The sequence below is a fragment of the Equus caballus genome, chromosome 1, assembly GCF_041296265.1.
Source record: "Equus caballus isolate H_3958 breed thoroughbred chromosome 1, TB-T2T, whole genome shotgun sequence".
Lineage (NCBI taxonomy): Eukaryota > Metazoa > Chordata > Mammalia > Perissodactyla > Equidae > Equus > Equus caballus.
The window spans coordinates 103,518,575-103,536,253 of NC_091684.1; the positions used below are offsets into that span (position 1 = coordinate 103,518,575).

The 17,679-nt window shown below is 51.5% G+C and overlaps 1 protein-coding gene and 1 long non-coding RNA gene across 7 annotated transcripts in view; both read left to right on the forward strand.

Annotated features, from left to right (window-relative positions):
• The window catches only part of HOMER2 (homer scaffold protein 2), an 86,228-nt gene that overhangs the window by 12,004 nt on the left and 56,545 nt on the right, over window positions 1-17,679 (forward strand). Inside the window, exon 1 of one of the 6 annotated variants that reach the window (XM_023626079.2) lies at window positions 415-536. The exons of 2 other annotated variants lie outside the window; for them this stretch is intronic. In XM_023626079.2, coding sequence (XP_023481847.1) covers window positions 517-536 — 20 coding nt within the window. In that variant the 5' untranslated portion in view covers window positions 415-516. Of the gene's footprint in view, window positions 1-414; window positions 537-1,595; window positions 1,860-2,246; window positions 2,419-3,097; window positions 3,190-17,679 lie in introns of those variants that run through there. 3 more of the 6 variants (XM_023626009.2, XM_070230263.1, XM_070230272.1) reach the window with 3 other exon arrangements.
• On the forward strand, window positions 8,315-11,303 carry LOC138916768 (uncharacterized). The gene is made up of 2 exons (XR_011424167.1): window positions 8,315-8,451; window positions 10,810-11,303. It is a non-coding gene; the product is annotated as an uncharacterized lncRNA (long non-coding RNA).

Genomic DNA, 17,679 nt, shown 5'->3' on the forward strand with positions numbered 1-17,679 from the left:
CACAGGTAAACAGTCCCAGACCCAGATGGTGGACATGCAGAGATGGCTACCCCGTCGGACTCTGAGCGCTTTGCCATCTGTGGCCCTGGGGGACACCACGTGGGAGGAGGGAGAGCCTGCTGCATTGCCATCGGTCACCTTTCTGCCCTCGCTTCTCCGAGTAGTCAGTCATTGTTCGGTTGTTAATAATTCTTCCAGACCCTTTCTAAGAAATGCATTAAAATTCTTACCAGCACCACCTCTTTGGGTAATGAGATCTGTAAGTTTATTAACCTCTGTGAGAAGTGGATTTCCTCGCTCCATGGGAGCAGATAATCTCTGGGAGGGAATGAACATTAATGTGCTGACCTCGGGGTGAGCTCTACGCTCCAGAGGCAGGGTGGGGGCGGCTTATCTGTGCCCTCTCCCCGCAGTCATCTGACTTAGTGTGGGTCCGCTGGAAGACGGGCTGATTACTCTGCACGTCACTCTCCCCTCCGCCCCACTCGGTGAGTCCCGCAGCGGCCCAGAGCTGAGATGATCGGAGAACTCAAACGGTAACAAACCCTTGTTTCTTTCAATGAGTCTGATTCTTTCAGTCTGAGAAGGGGAAAGGAGATGAGAGTATTGAGTCTTATACAGATAAGAATGTCTAAACTGTGTGTCCATGCACAGAGGCCTCGGAATCCACTAGGGTTGGGAGGGATGTTAGGATATTTTCTGTATGACCGTGTGGAGACATATCCCCTGTTGTCCCAATGCTGGCCTTCAAATCTGCACGTGTTGGGTAGTTGACGTAAGCTGCTTGCAAGGCATCCAGCTAAACAGCCATGATTCATGACTTCATCTTCATTATTGGCATTTCAAGCCTGCTGTAACCTAGTCTGACTTGCCTGTCTTCTGTGTACCCAGAATGCTTAGCCCATGCCCCTCTATGTTGTTTATCACATAAAACATTTAATTGCAATACAATGTTATGTCCACATTTTATCATCCTCTGCATCTCCCCCGCCCTTGCCAACCAGACCGTCGCTGTCCAATAGAAATATGAGTGCCACGTCTGTAATTTTACATTTCTAGGGTTCACATTAAAAAAGCAAAAAGAGACAGGTGAAACAAATTCTAATGTATTTTAACCCAGTATATCCAAGATATTATGATTTCAACATGTAATCAGGGGTGAGGAGCTCAGACAGGGTCTCTTTTCTCATGGAATTTACATTCCAGTGAGGGTGACAGACTCCACTTGTCTCTGCCCACCTCCCCCCCCCATAAAGAAAAACAACCAACCTGTAAATAGACCCGCAAATAAAGTAACTGCAGGTTGTGCTCAGTGCCATGAGGCAAAGAAGCAGACGCCGAGGCTGACTTTAGAATGTATGGTTCTGAGATGCCTCTCTGAAGAGGTGACATTTAAGCTGCTGCTTCATATGAAGAACGGGAACGGAGCGTTCTAGGTGGAGGCAGGAGCAGGTGGAAAAGACCGAGAGTGGGAAGGAGCTGCCCGGAATGTTTGAGAAATCGAAATCAGACCGGTGTGGCTGGATGGCGGCGAGCGAGGGGAGGAACCCGATCTGGGGCTGAGGGGAAGTAGGCGGGTCGAGGTTGGCTGTGGCATCGACTGTGGCCTTTATCTGAGGTGCAGTGAGGTTGAATAAGGTGGAAGGATTTTGACAGGGCTGCGACACAATCCTTCTGTATTAAGAAGACTGCTCTGGTGCTCTGCAGAGAGGAGATTGGAGGGGAGCAAGAACTGAAGCGAGGAGACCAGAGACAGGATTCCTAGGGTTCAGGTCACAGGGGATGCTACCTGTGACCAAGGCCACGAAGGTCACGGAGGAGAAGGAGAGAAGTAGACGGCTTCCACGGATGGTTTGGATGTGGGTTTGCTAGAACTTCCAGAGGGATTAGCTATGGGGGAAGGGATGAGGGCAAGGGGGGAAATAAAGAGGATCCCTTTGGGTTTTGATTTAAGCAACTAGTAGATGTAGGAAAGCCTGGAGGAGGGGGAGGTTAGGAGTGAGGCGGGAGAGTCAAGGTCAAATTAAGCTTGAGGGGGTGAGTGGAGTGGGGAGGAGGCAGTTAATTATATGCATCTGGGGTTCAGCAGAGGTCAGCGTGGAGAGAGATTGGGCTAGATCAGGATCGAGGGAGAGTGGGCAGGGGAGGCAAGGGCTCAGGATCGAGCCTGGAATGCCCCATTGTTGAGGTGGCAGTAGAGGAGGAGGAGCCAGCAGAGGATGGAGGGGGAGTGGCCAGTGAGGGAGGAGGAAACTGGGATGGTGGCCTCAGGGTGGCTGATGGAGAAGTCGCTGAAGGAGGAGGGCTCAGGCGTTGGTGTTGAGCACTGCTCACAAATGGCCCAGAACAAGGCAGCATGGCGGCTGCTGGTGGCCCTGACCTGAGCCCGGTCAGTGGTGAGGTGGAGCCAGGAGCGAGGTGGGTTGGAAGATGAATGGCAAGCTGGGAAGGGGGTCTTGTGGGGATGAGTGGACTGCTTTTTCAAGATGTTGAGTGTTAAGGGAGCAGAGAAATAGGACAATAACATGCGAGTCTGTAGGTAGAGGAGAATGTAGTTAAGATAGGACTCCAGCGTGTGTGGATGCTGGTGGGAGTGCTGCCTGAGAGGGGGGAATGACTGAGGAGCCAAGGCCTTGAGAAGGGGACAGGGATGGGGTTCTGGGCACCAGGGGAAGGACTGTCCCTTGGAGGGGGAGAGGGAGGCACCCCCTCCTGGAAAGGAAGGAGAGAGGCCACAGCGGGAACAGATGCAGGCAGGTTGGGGTGTGGTGGAAGATGCCTGAGTTCCAGTCCGTGGCTCCTGTTTTCTCCATGAAGATGAGGTAGGGCCATCAGTGGAGAGCAAGGGCGGAGGACCGTGTGCGAATCAGAGGAGAAGAAGGTGTGAAGTTGTCTGGGAATGGGTGGCAAGCCTACTAGAGAAACCCGGCTTGTGGGCTGTTGCAGAGTGACAGTTTGAGGTCAGAGAACGTGAATTTGAAGTAAAACTTGTCCACCCAGTTTTGTGATGTTACCCTGTTGCTTGAGTGTGGGCGTGGAGGAGGCAGACGGCTCGGCGTATCAGGTTGGGGTTTTGCCAGGTTGGGGAGGCAGGGTATTCTCTTGGGATTGGTGACAGCAAGAGGCCATGGGATGGGCATGGGCTGTAAAGCAAGAGAGTGAAGCCAGGAGGTGGCTGGTGGCGAGTGGGTAAGTCAGTGGATTGGAGATGGGAAAGACTGAGTGAGCTGGAAGGATGGATGGTGTGGGCAGGAAGCCAAGGATAGGAAAGTCACATTCTGAGGTGCTATATTCCTGGCGATGAGGGGTCCCAAGTAAGGCTGTGGGAGAGCGTCACTGAAGGGGCGAGGGGGAGAAGGCATTTCAGTGGAGGAGGTCAAGTGACTGAGCCTGGAGTGTGGATGGTGACAGTGATGGGAGGCGGGCGGAGGAAGAAGCTGGGCCTGGAGCTGAAGCCCCTGATCAATGGCAGGAAGTGAGTTGGAGGCTAGGGGGAGGCAGGTGGCTGGAATGGCCTGGCCACCAAGGGCATGGAAAGAGCCACATGTGGGGGCTGGCGGAGCCCACAAGGACACCAGTGGCCCTTCTCCCCTTGTGTTCTGCTTATGTGGGAGGTAAGAGGAACACGTTGCCTGTGTGTGTTGTGGGGGAGGTGGTGTGCTCAGGGCCCAGCCTGCTTTCAGTTGAGGCATAAAGGTGAAGGGGACACTGGCTGGGCTGCTGGTGCCTGCTGACCTCAGAGATTTCAGCGAGCCCATGGAGGATGTGAGACTGTAGGAAGGAGGGAGGGACGGGCTCAGATTAGTGAATGAACCAGAGTAGCGAGGACCCAGGAGCCTGAGTGATGCTGGGTGACGAGGAAGGGGTGGTCTCCTGGCTCTCCCCATGGTGGAGGAATGGGAAGTGTTCCTGTCTTGTGTGGGGAGTGGGACGGATGTCCCTGAGCGTGCAAAAGACTTGGGGATTTCGAGTCGATGGTGAGTTCCGTGTAGGTCAACCCTGGCGATGTGGTGGTTCCAAATGCCGACAAACTTTGAAGACCTTAGTTGCAATATCAAGTAGCTGTAATAAAGGAGGCAATGGGTCTGCCTCGCTCTGCGTCTCTGATGTTGTATTTGGTTATGGGTGCCACAGTTCATCCAAATTTATTTATTTATTTATTTATTTCAAAGATTGGCACCTGAGCTAACAACTGTTGCCAATCTTTTTTTTCTGCTTTCTCTCCCCAAATCCCCCTAGTACATAGTTGTACCTTTTATTTTATTTATTTTATTTTTTTGAGGAAGATTAGCCCTGAGCTAACATCTGTTGCCAATCCTCCTCTTTTTTTTTGCTGAGGAAGACTGGCCCTGAGGTAACATCCATGCCCCTCTTCCTCTACTTTATATGTGGGACACCTGCCACAGCATGGCTTTTGCCAAGCAGTGCCGTGTCCGCACCCGGGATCCAAACTGTCAAACCCCGGGCCGCCGAGAAGCGGAACGTGTGAACTTAACTGCTGTGCCACGGGGCCAGCCTGCCATAATTGTACATTTCAGTTGTGAGTCCTTCTAGTTGTGGCATGTTGGATGCCGCCTCAACATGGCCTGATAAGTGGTGCTAGGTCTGCGCCCAGGATCCGAACCAGGGAAACCCTGGGCCGCCGAAGTGGAGCATGCGAACTTAACCACTCGGCCACGGGGCCAGCCCCCATCCAATTTAGATGTGTGGAAGGATGCTTGGAGGAGGGGGAGCAGAGCAGGAGGAGTCGGGACACATATTCCGAGAGGATGATTTGAAGGAAAGTGTCTCTAGATGCAGTTCAGGGGTCTATTCATAGACCCCTCCCCCCAAACTCTACAGAGAATTGTATGTATGTGTGTGCTTTTCTCCGGAGGATGTCCTTAGATTTTCAAGGGAGTCTTTGACCCCAAAGTGACTAGAACCACTTGTTTAAAGGACTTGGCCATATTTATCTTAGAGAAGGGAGAACCTGGGCCAAGAGCTGAGGGCAGGGTGAGGAAAGAGCTGTTTCCCTGGCCAGCTGCCGTTCTGGGGAGGAGGGTTTGCTCTGTCGACTCAGCTGGTGGGACTCAGATCCGTGGAGGGAGGTGCAGGGAGCCCGGATTTGACCTTGTGAATATCTGAGGGAGCCTGAGAGCACCTATCACAGGTGGGGGATGCCCAGGGCAGGTGACAGAAGGAGGTGGCCCAGGATGCTTTTGATGCCAAAGCTTTGTCCAAACCTTGTTCTGAGGGGTAATGAACTTTGGATCTTGCCAGGCTTTCCTCGTCCTCAGGGAGACTGTCTTGTGGGCTGAGTTGCCTGGGGAGCGATGAGCCCCTGCAGGTACTTAGGTTTGCAGCCCTGGGGTGCAGAAGCTGCTGGAGGCCTCCTCGCCTTTCTGGAGACAGTGCATTAACTATCGTCCTTGGGGGTGGGCCCTCCACCTGTCTTGGGGCCTCCGTTGAGTCCTCTGTGGTATGGGAACGACGTTCCTTATGGCATTGCTCCTCATTCAGGGTGAGAAGCCCACCTCCATGGGCCCTCAGTCACCCACCAAGATGGTCTATGGCCCTGGATTCCTGCCTGTGATGTGGAGTGGGTGAGACAAGCCCTGAACGGGGCTGGCAGGCCTGGGGGTGAGTGCAGCTTCGCTCGCAGAGCGGGCCCCGTACGCCCCCGCACCCAGTGTGTTCCCGCGTGGTGGCTGGGCTCCTGCCTGCCTTTGGCACCAACCAAGTCTGATCTGCTAAATTTAAAAGTGTCTCCCTTGGGACACAACTGATGATTAATCGAGTTTGGCTATGTCAGAGCTTCCTCCGTTTTTTTTCCACCCTTTCTCTCAGTTTTTTTTAAATGCAGGCATGCCTCACCAAGGATGGAATATTCTGGAAAACTGGAATTGGAATCCCGCAGCCTGATTGAAAGCCATGTCACTTGCTTCCAGGGAGGGAGCTAAAAAAAGCCACTGCTTGGCTTCTCCCCTGAATTTTAAGTGTTCTGAAAGCTTTGCCCACAAAGGAAACAATATCTTATTCCTTAGATAATTAAGTACAGTGCATCGAGAATGGTGATATCGCCCACTCTGGTCACACTGTGGCCCCTGGGACCCCCTCTCTCAAGGGGAGAGCTCGGGTGGGTGCCCAGGGAGGTTGTCCTTGTAGAAAAATGGATGCAGCTTCAAACAGCTGCCTCGCAAGCATTTGGTGAAGTTGGCACAACCCTGGAAATGTCACGAAAGAGGACGAAGGTGGCGTGGGATAGGATGCGAGTTTTCCCCCCCGAGAGGCTGCAGCCGTCGGCTGTTTGTATCAGCCCTGGGAATTCTTAGTGGGTCTTATTTGTCCCTTCACTGCCATGGGACTGCCCACCCGAGACGACTGTGGCCTCGAGCCAGGTCTGATAGCATTGGCGCTGCTTTCTGTATGTACTTGGTGGAAGTTTCTGGAGAATCTGTGCAGGGAAGACAAGGCCACTTTATCTTCAAGCAGAAGACCTTCCCCTCAGGAGCAACAGTGGCATCGCAGAAGTGGCCAGTTGTTTCCCAGCTGTTTGCCTGTTCTGTGCTTACACAGGGTCTTTACACAGAGGCCACAAGATGGTATGCTGGACAGACATAGGGTCACGCCAGATGGTCATTTTGGTGTCTTCCTTGGTTTCTGTAGAAGAGTGAGTTCTGTTAGGGGGAAGGGAACTGATATTTATTGATTATTAATACACATTATTTCATTTAAGCTTCATGTTTTATGGATAAGGAAACTGGAGTTCAGAGAGGCTGAGTTACTTGGTTAAGGTCACACAGTCAGGACAGAGTGGGGCTGGTGGTTATATGTGCTGTCCGACTTTGAGGTCCACATTCTTTAAGACTTTTACAATTCCATGAGAAAAACAGCCTTCGTTTCAAAAGTACAGCTGGAGGTCTAAAAGAAGAGCCAAAGATATACCTCCAGGCAGCTCTGTGAGCACACCTTTCAAAGGGTGGGGGCTAAAAGCAGGGATTTTCTCTCATGTGGACGCCCGGCCCTTCACACAGCTGTCTGTCTGAGTTTTCTACAGATTTCTTTCGCCCCAAATCCGCTGAGCCATTCCTTCATCCTCCCTCTCTCCTTCCATCTCCCAGCTTCTCCCTGGTTCTTTTTCTCAGATTTCAGTAGAAGTTCTCGGAATGACTTAAGTTCGCAGTCTTGTTGAATTGTGCGATGCGATCGCATCTATTAAGACATCATTCAGGTCCCGCGATAGAAATCTGAATCGAGAATGAGTAAGCCTGTTAGGCTGGGTCTCGTGTGGTTAGTCACATCGATGTTAATCTTGACGCAGCAGGGTCATAAGTGCCCCAGAGCGCACCTCGCTCGCTGTTTTTGGCCGTGAGTCAGAATCTTCCCCACCCTCCTCAGTGGTGCCTGCTTTCGGGGGTGGCCTGTGCTGTGTGTCTCAGAGATGCACAAGAGCCCTTTCTTTTTTGGCCGTGTGATGGAGCCGGGGCTCTCCTGGCTGTGACAGGGACCTGCCTGTTGGGGATGTGGGGGAGGATGCTTTAGTGAAGTGGTTTTCAGCACCGGTTTCCCAATCAAACAGCACTTTAGTTCTGTAGAAGTTGGGGGTCTCGAGCCCCTGCCGCCTGGGTGAGAGGTCAGACTAAGTCTGAAGTAGTGAACTTAGGTTCTCTCTGCGCATCTTGCAAAAAGCGGTTCTTTGGCTTTCCTAGAGCAAATCTCTTACCCGCTAAGGGCTGAAGCACCCAGCGGATTGTGCGTGCACCTCGAAGAGGAAGCCACAGCCTGAGATGACGATCTGAAACCTGGAAAGGATCTGGTTAGGTGTCCTTTGCAGGCAGAAGTTCGTGGTTAAGGGTCTTCTCGGTCATCTGTTTTTAGAATGAAAATTTTCAGGTAGGCTCTGGAACGGTTCTTGCTAACAGGTGAAATCAGTTTCGTCCACACGCATGGGATCAGATATTTGCATGGTGGAGGCGGAAACCACTGCATGTGCTCAGACCTGTGTCTAAAGGCTCGTGGCACTTCGCGCTTGGGCTGATCAGAACCTGCGGCTTTCTGTGGGTCCCCTTGCGTTCAGGTGGCAGCCAGTCGCGACAGAACTGCATCCCAGCGGTCCAGGGGGTGTTACCCTTGCAGACAGCAGATTTAGCCCAGCAGTGCACTTCTCACATCCTAAATTTGCTCTTTCACTCACTCAATTCAGTAATATTTCCTGAGTCCTTCCAGGGTGACTAAGATGGGCTCGCCCCTGTCCTTGCAGAGCTTACGGTATAGCAGACCAAATGGATATTGAATGATTACAAAAGTAATTAATTATACTGTATTCATTCAGCTAGTGTTTGTTGAGTATCTGGTGTGTGCTGGGCATTGTTCATGGTGTTGGGGTATCAGTGGACCAGACGGAGAAGAGTTGCTGCCTTCTTGAAGCTTACATTCTAATAAGACACACAGTAAATCAAAATGTAACAGGTAAGTAAATCTTAGGGCGTGTTACAAGGCAAAAAGTGGGAAGCAGAGGCAGGTGAAGGTGACTGAGAGTATGGGTTGGGCCGGGTGGGGGGGTGTCATCTGCAGAGTGCGGGATGCATGAAATGAAGATTGTGGGTGGTTGGAGTTATTGAGAAATGACAGGTTATGACAGTTGGGGAGGCTGAGGCAGGGGGAGAGAAGGGAAGTTTAGGCAGCTGAGAGCCGGCTGGAAGGATCATGTATGTGTGTGTTGAAATGACTGAGACTTGAGACAGTAGTGTAGGAGAGAGGGACTGTGATCAGGGAGCTACAGTCATCGAGAAATGAGGGGGAGTGACACGGGGGCTGGGTGGCAGTAGTGAGGGGTAGTAGCTGACAGAGTCTGATGACAAGAGATGCAAAGCCCAGGAATCTTAGGGAGGAGGGGAGAGAATTGTCTGGAGGGGGCGGTGAGGAGCCTACTGGTCTGGCTGTGAAAAGTGCTCTGATGGAGAGTCACAGGGGGCCATGAGGGCGGGTCATAGGGGATAGTGTCTGTCCTGGAGTGGAGAGGCTGGGAAGCTCTTGTGAGATTGTGATTTAGAATAAGAATTACGTATTTGGACTTCCTTTCCTTCCTGGCACAGGGCTCCTAAAAATCCTTGGAGTCTCCTGGGAAGGTGTCTTTTGTTATGTTAATGAAGCGACTTTTGGAAAGCACCTAAGGATGGGGGCTGGTTGCCAGGGAAGCCATCCTGTGATTAGAAGGTTGGAACTTTCAGTGTCCCCAGCCCCACTCCATGGAGGGGAGAGGGGCTGGAGGTCTAATCCATCGCCAGTGGATTTAAATCAGTCACGCCTATATGGTGAAGCCTCATGAAAACCCAAAAGGATGAGGTTCAGAGAGCTTCTGGCTTGGTGAACACGTGGAGACTTGGGGAAAGCGGTGCACCCAGAGAGCATGGAAGCTCTGTGCCCTTTCCCTGTGCATCTCTCCCATCTGGCTGTTTTGAGTTATATTCTTTTATAGTAAACTGGTGATCTAGTAACCAGAATGTTTCCCTGAGTTCTGTGAGCCACTCTAGCAAATTAATCCAACCCAAGGAGGAGGTTTGGGGAACCTCCAATCTGTAGCCGGTCTGTCAGAAGCACTGGTGACAACCTGGACTTGGGATTGGCATCTGAAGTGGAGGCAGTCTTGTAGGACTGAGCCCTCAGCCTGTGGGATCTGACGCTATCTCCGGGTAGATAGTGTCAGAATTGAGTTGAGTTGTAGGACACCCAGCTGGTGTCTCGGAGAATTAGAACTGAGTGCAGAATCTCAGCTTCCCTGAGAAAGTGTGATTCGAGAGGGTGGCACGTGGGTAGATGTGGTCCAGAGGCTGTCAGGAGGGAGCAGGAACTCTCTGGGGCTACACAGTCAGGAGGAGGCCTGACTCACGGGTGGGGTGAGGGTGGATGAGGAGCTTGAGAGAAAAGGGGGCTCCCCAGGGTATTTGTTGAGTGCTGCAGTAGGAGGAGGCCTGTTCTGGTAGTTGGAAGCTGTGGAGAAACCCACAGGGGCCAGATGGATTCTCTGTGGCCACCTAGGAGGCGGGCTGTTGAAGCACCATGTCAGCCAGCTGCTGCTTGCTGCCCTATCCTATTGATCTGGTGGTTGATTGATCAACATGGGCCAAACAGGCCCGAGAGGCAGCTTTGGGGGTTGTGAGCCCTAGGTCAGGAACCTGAAGGTTTGGGGAACTCACAAGGTATTTTCTGGGCTCTCTGCTGACTGTTGGGACTCTGGGAATGGCTGTGAGGATGCTGCTGATGAGCAGGATTTTGATTTCTGAATCATTCCTTAAGCCCTGGGATGACGGCCTTGGTAAGGGCTGGATAAGGATGGACCTGTTTGCCCAGAGACCGGCTGAGCTCCTCAAGGGGGCTTTCCCCTGCACGTGGTGGGGAGGGGGAGGAAAGCGGCCGAGGCGCTGGGGAGGAGGGTGAGAGAACGCAGTGTGGGAGATCCCTGGTGACGTGGTGGTGGGACAACTGGAGGCAGCCTGAGGCGTGTGTGTGCTGGGCTTGTGTGGCTTAGGGAACTCCACTTAAGAGCTGTGTGTGTGGCCTTGGGCAAGTTATTTAATCTTTCCCCCCTTTCTGTTTTCCTCTGTAAAATGAAGACACAGACTCTGATTTCTCAAGGCTGTTGGGAAAAGTAGGTGAGCTGTGTCTGTCAGTGCCCAGCAGGACAGCAGCACAGGGCAGGTGATCAATACCTGCCAGGACCTCCAGGAAAGGCCTTTTCTGAGGTGCTGCTGAGACAGGGGTGGAGGGGATCTCAGTGTTGCTATGACCGTGGAAAGGCATTTCCTATTTAAAAATTGGATCTTTCAGGAGAGGAAGACAATTATCCTGAAGACATACACGTGCACGGAACCCCGCGTATCCGCGGATGGAAGCTCGAAGCAGAGCACGTGGAGAAGATAAAGATGCAGTGGGGACAAGTCCACACACGAGCCATCTGGCCCTTTGGAGGAGACGGCACCGTGTCCCTGGTGCCTGGGAACAAGGACGGGCTGTTCTGGGGCCGGATGCCAGGCCAGCACGCATGGGCCCCGGCTGGCTGACACTGGCTGGCTACCTCGCTCTGCTAAAGGTCGAGCAGCAGACCTTTTCCAGAAGGGAGAAGAAACTGTAGAAGATCCAGTACCGTACCCCACATTTTGATTCATCATAACCTGTTGCCCACACAGCAGTGAGAGCTCTCCATGGAGTGACGGGCAAACATGTCATTCTTCTATTAGTCATTTATTCTGTCTGCCGAACACCTACCAATACTCTGTACATTTCCTTCCAAACCCAAAGAAGCATAAAGAAACTCTACTGGATATTTGTCCCTTCCCTCTCCATTCTCTTTCTGGACACCTTTCTCTCACTCCTGTGTCGAGACATGTTTTCTGGGTGCCAGGCTCTGGTTGTGACCTGGCGCGTCAGATGTCGTCACGGCCCCTGAGCTCACCCTGGCAGAACTGTGCTTTCTAGCCTCTTTCAGGCCCAGTGGGGCACACTGGGAAAGGTCATTGTGCACACACTGGGGAGTGGGGGGAGGTGGCAGGTGGGGAAGCCATAATCTGGGCTTCCTGGAACTGAGAGGGTCAGTGCGTCTCAACACGCCGGTGTGTGCATGTGAGTGTGTGTGTCTGTGTAAAACATGACCTAGCAGTCCTGCTGGAGAGAGGGATTCCCACTGCTGTCTAACAACCATCTGCTTGTTTGCCTTGTGGAATTTTGCAGGGTCCCATTAGCTGGCAGCTGGTGACCCTGGGTCCTCTGTGACTTGGGTTCACTCAAAAGTTTCTGGCCACAAATTTGAGCGCTTTCTCCGTTAAGGTGCTGCAGGGGCTCCAGAAGTGAAGAGCTGATCTTCACTTCGAGGGGGCTTGTGGCCCAGTTTGGGGGGTACAACACACCTGTAGCTACCCTAAGACAAGGCAAAATATGAGGACCACAAAGGAGGTACAGAAAGCTGGGTTCCGGGGCGAGAATCTGGTCTAGCGGGGGAGCCGGGTGCCCCTGATGGAAGAGGTGACCGATTTGCGCTTTGCCTTAAAGGATGTAGGATTCTGACCAGCAAGGGTGGGCTGAGTCTGGGGGTGGATATGAGTAAGAGGCATTCAAGGAGGAGGGCACAGCCCATCTGAAGGCATGGGTCTGGGGTGAGCGGGCACTTCCGTTTTGATGAGCCTGTAGGTTTGGTACAGGAATTGATGGGGAGGAGGCCGCAGAGCCGGGTGGAGGCGTAGGCTGGGTGTGGACTCGGATTTCGGCTCCGGGGGCTGCCTTCACAGCCCGTACATGAATAGCTGGACAGGGTGGACACCTGGGGTTGGTTTGAATGGGACGCGGTTGACACAGTGTAGTACAAGGGAATCGAGCACAGAAAGTCTCCCTCCACTCCTGGATTGCTTGTTTGAGGTCCACAAGGGTAGCTTTCGATTGAACGTGGCCTCTCTTGGCCCTTCCAGAGCCAGCATACACCTAGTGCCGTGGGGCTCTTTAGAGCTGCGGGCACAAGCTATTTTCGTGCTCCTTCAAATGCCTGTGTTTATTTTTAAACTCGAGCCTTTGTAAAGCAGGTATGTATCATTCAGGCTTTGCTTTTGAGTAAAAAGGCTCTCTTGGGCCAATGGAACCAGCAAAAAGATGTTCTTGATTTAAAGTTGGACATTCTTTTCATTTAATGCCTCCATGCATATATTCCGGTGTTATAGGAAGGGCCACAGAAGTAATTTGCTTTTAAAGAAAATCCTGGAAAGAGGAAACCCTCATGCAGTTGGCCACTTTCTTAACTTGTGCTGGCAGATCTGTATTGTGAACACTGGTGCTCAGACAAGAAAGAGGTCTGCGTGCGTCAGAGATGGGGCGGGTGGGGACAAGCTGGTGGGGGTAGTCTGAACCCTGCCTCCCCCAGCCCACCTCCCACCAATAGGAGCCCGTGGACAAGGGGCTTAGCAGAGAAGGTCTGTTACCTTTTAAGCATATGCGAGTTATAACTGAAAATTAATGAGATTAATTTAGAGTTCAAGACTGGAGGATTCAGCACATGTGCTCTTTATACCTTTCCTCCCCAGAACTCATTAAAATGATAATAAAGAGATTGTTAGGAGTATAATCCTACGGCAGCAAAGTGAATGGGAGGGAATTAGCAGCCCCTGAGAGATTGCAACAAATTTCTGGCTAATAGAAAGCAGTGGAGGAATGGCGATGTCAGAAATACGGCAGAGGAGACCAGAGGCCAAAGTCCAAGTGGAAGGGGGCCGTGGGGGTGGGAGGAGGGGGCCAGGCTGCCCTGGAGAACTCCAGAGAGCCTCTTAACCAAGCCCACAGGTCCAGCCCAGGGCCAGAATGAGAAGTGGTGCTGAAAGCTGGAGCTTGAATCGAAGGTCTTAGGGACTCCGTGTTTATTAGGGAGAATGAGGACAAGTGAACGTCACTGGCAGAGGCAAGGCAGGGAGTGTGGGCATTGGCATTCTAGAATAAAGTCTTCCTTGGCCTGGTGTGGATCCTGGATAGGTGGGTGGTATTTGAAGCCATGGTACTAGGTAAGACCAGCGAAGGAGAGATCTTGGAGTTCTCTGACTGACCCTGAGGAGTCAGGAAGAGGAAGAGCCAGCAGAATAAACTTCTCATCAGATAAAGTGGATGCAAGACAAAAGAGTAAAGCAAGGCCTTTAAGGTTCTGAGGGAAGAGCATTTTTTAACCATTGAAAAAAAATTTTACGTCTAAAAAATGTCCCCCTTAGATGTTATGTCCTAAACTCCGGAGCCTGTCAATTTACCTTATTTGGTAAAAGTCTTTGCAGATGTGATTAAGGTGAGGATCTCGAGGTGGAGAGATTATCCCGAATTATGCTGGGAGACCTTAAATGCGATCACAACTGTCTTTATGAGGGGGAGGCAGAGGGAGATTTTACTACACGTGAACAGAAGAGAGAAGGGATGTGAGGGCCTCAGCAGATGGAGAGATTTGAAGATGCTAAGCTGCAGGCTTCGACGATGGAGGAAGAGGCCAAGGAATACAGCTCTGGAAGCTGGAAAAGCCAGGAAACGGGTTCTTCCCTAGAGCCTGCAGAGGAGCGGGGCCCTCCTGACACTTTGGTTTCAGCCCAGTGAAAGTGATTTCAGAGGTGAGAGAACGAGTTCCTGTTGTTTTAAGCCACGAGTTTGGGGTCATTTGTTACAGTAGCCCAGGACACTGATCCATATAGCCAAACCAGTCAAGTGTAGGGGGAGAGTAAGGGGAATTATAGATACAAGGACCTAAAGTTTACTTCTCGCTCCTTTTGAGGGTCTACACCTGCAGAACAAGGGTGAAGACTATGGAGAAGGCAGTTGGGGACCAAAAGAGACTTGGTGGCTCCTGGGAGTCTAAAGAAAAGAACTCTTAGACAGACGGCCAGGAGTGGGCCTCAGAAGCACCCAGTCCAGATTGGAACTGGAAGTCATTGGCTCTCAGAATAATATCTTCAGGACAGAGACTGGAATGGATTCAGACAGAATGAACAGGAAGCTGGAAGACACCAGGGTTCCGGGAAGATGGGCTGTGTTTGTCTTCTCAGTAGGAAAAAGAAGGCAGTAGAAAAGCTCCACAAAAAATAAAGATGATCACAAGCATGTTGCATTTCAAATACGAAGCACAGTGAGGGACCACCTGCTTTTGAACAACTGGGAGAGGGCTGGAGAGGAGAGGCTGCTCCGTGACCTTTGCTGGGAACTTGTTCCTTTGGGGAACGCTTGGCTCCTGACACTGGAACCATACAGGAAGAAATATAATTCTGGCACATGTCTTGGGTCTGCGGGGAGCAATATTTATATAGTCATAATAATGTTCTCTTTTTTAAATGGTTACATAGTACTTTATTGTGTTAATTTATTGACTTAACTCCTCCTGGTACTGGACATTCTATTTATACCCGGTTGACTTTTCTGTAAATAACGGTAGAATCTGACGTCAGTTTGATCCATGAAGCCTCTTTTGTTGGCAGAGTTGGCGAACTGAATTGTTAGACTGGTAATGTGTAATTCTTTATTGGGGGGGGTGCCCCCCAAGTGCAAGAATGTGGCTGAATTCTGAAGGGAGGTGGTGAATGGCTCATCTAGACTATCTCCCTTGCTGTGCTGGGCATTAGCCCAGCAGGCCAGCTTGCTCTTGGTCCTGCCCGATCCTGTATGGCTGAGCAGCCTGGTGCCACGTCCCTGAGCAGAGGCCTGTGGGCAGAGGGAGTGTGTGGGTGGGGCGGGCATGCTGACTTACAGGTCTGGTACAAATGGGAGAAAGCTGAGCTTGTTTACATGCCAAGAGTGAGGATCCAGAAACTGAGAGGGGCTATTGTTGTAATTGAGGTTGGTGTTTCCTATTCTTTTGAATGTCATGGACACATGGAAAATATTTATACAGCACATGAGTAAATGGATGAGACTGCCCATGGTCAGAAGTGACCCTTCAGGGCATTCCAGTTGCCCCACGCTCTGCTTTGCACCCAGAGGGTTAAAGAGATCCCCTTGTCAACAGGCTACTTGCTCCCAGTCCAATGACATCTTTGTACAAATGAGAAAAAGCCACTTCTTTCTCAAGACACCTTCCGGATGTCCGCTGCCTGCCAGATATTATTTGACAGAATAGGTATGCAAATCTTTCATGAGCACACTGTGATGGATGCCCTCAGAGTTCTGTGCTGCACAGCCATTCGCAGGACCCCGGCTCAGCACACCTGTGGCCCGTTTGAGGGTGCTGCCAGGAAGGAGGCTGAGGGAGAGGACAGAGACGAGAGACATTCCTGCCGTATGCTGGCATGAGACGCTCAGGTTTCTGCTGGTGACAGATCCAATGGTGGGAGTCGCTGGAATAGGGCTGCAGGGAGAGCAGTGGTATGGAGGATAGGTGTGGGCACCGAGTTCAGGAGAGATGCCTGGGCTGGAGTGTCATTTGGGCATCATCACATAGAGATGGTTCTTGAAGCTGTGGAAGTGAGTGTGTAGAAAAACTCCGTGGAAAAGAACTCTGGAGCCAGCCCCTGTGGACCACCCAATTCCCCCACTGAGGTGGGGCCTGATACTCAAGCAAGAACGTGGAAATGAGGTCCCAGTGTGAGGGGACTCTCTGCACCATGGTGTCCTGTCCCATGGCTTATGGACACTGTCCCAACAAGTTCGTGTTGCCTGAGAGGATCTGTGCCAGAGATGTCTGGCTGCCGTACCTGAGCCTGACAGCACTGCGGCCTGAGTGTCTGCCCCTAGGTGCTGCCTTTCTGTGCCCAGTACTCACCCAGGGTCACTGCTGGTGAGTGCTGTTGGGGAGGGGCTGTGTCTCCTTCATCCCTCTGTCCCTAGGGCCAAGTGTTGGATTTTTGAAGGGCTCTTAGGAGTGTGGATGGAGGTTGGGACTTGGATGTGTGAGTGGACACATGAGCCCTGCCTGCTCTCTGCCCGGGTTTCCTTTGTGACATTCGCTGCCCAGATGTTCCCTGTGATCCCACTCTTAGCTGCTCCACAAAGTGTATCGTCCAGCCAGGCCCAGGCTGGCCTGGTCCTGCAGAGCTCTGGCCTCAGCACCTGTCCCCGGGACACTGCCAGGGACCCAAGAAGGCCTGCATTGGGGCCCCACACCTGTGCTTTTGGACCAGATGAGCTGGTTACACTTTTGCCCTTCACATTGTGGGAAATAATAGAAAGGAGTTTTGCCGTGCTGGGCTCATGAGATATAATTTCCACATTACGTCAAAGACAAATAATTGTTTAGCAGATATTTTGGACCTAGTGTGTGCATGGGACTGCAGCAAATAAAGGGCTAGTGGGAGATGCCCTATTTCTGCCTGTCAGTGTAAACTGCTTGTGCCTCTAGAACAATGGATTTATTTTTATTTACTAAGTTTCCTTCCCTTAAGACATATGGTGCTTTGACTTCATCATATTAAATTTTGAACACGTCATGTCTCCCTTATGTGTGCGCTGGGACTTGTTGCTGTCCCCACCAGGCAGATCCTCCCTGGCTGCGCCCTCCTGTGTGTCTCGATGTCATGTGCCATGTCGTTGGGTGCAGAGGAAATGGCTGTTCCAGCTGTTCCCACCCAGGGGCCTAGGCAAGCAGGGACAGCTGCCCAGGCTATTCGTTATTTCCTCCAAGACAGAGGGCAGTTGTTTTGCTCCCAGGCTGCTTGAGCTGGTAACTAAGGCACCTTCGTCTTTGGCTGGAATCCTATCAATTCTTGAGGCCACCTTGGTGAAATTCTGCTGATTAGAAAGCTGTTTGGCAGTTATACGTGACTTTGATCAATAAAGAAATGAGAAAAATTATTTTTCCAGAAATACTGCCTAGAAGGCCAAAATCTTTTAATAAATGGGGTCCACGGGGAAGATATGAATAATAAATGCCTACTTCTTGGTCACTATCTTGGAAACCAGTGGGTTAACTGTGGGTTAGAAACAAGCCCAAAAAACAACTAAAACTGGGGCTGGCCCGGTGGCGCAGCAGTTAAGTTCGCACGTTCTGCTTCAGCAGCCGGGGTTCGCCGGTTCAGATCCCGGGTGTGGACGTGGTACTGCTTGGCAAGCCATGCTGTGGCAGGTGTCCCACGTATAAAGCAGAGGAAGATGGGCATGGATGTTAGCTCAGGGCCAGTCTTCCTCAGCAAAAACAGGAGGATTGGCAGCAGTTAGCTCAAGGCTAATCTTCCCAAAAAAAAGAAAAAAAAAAACAAACCTAAA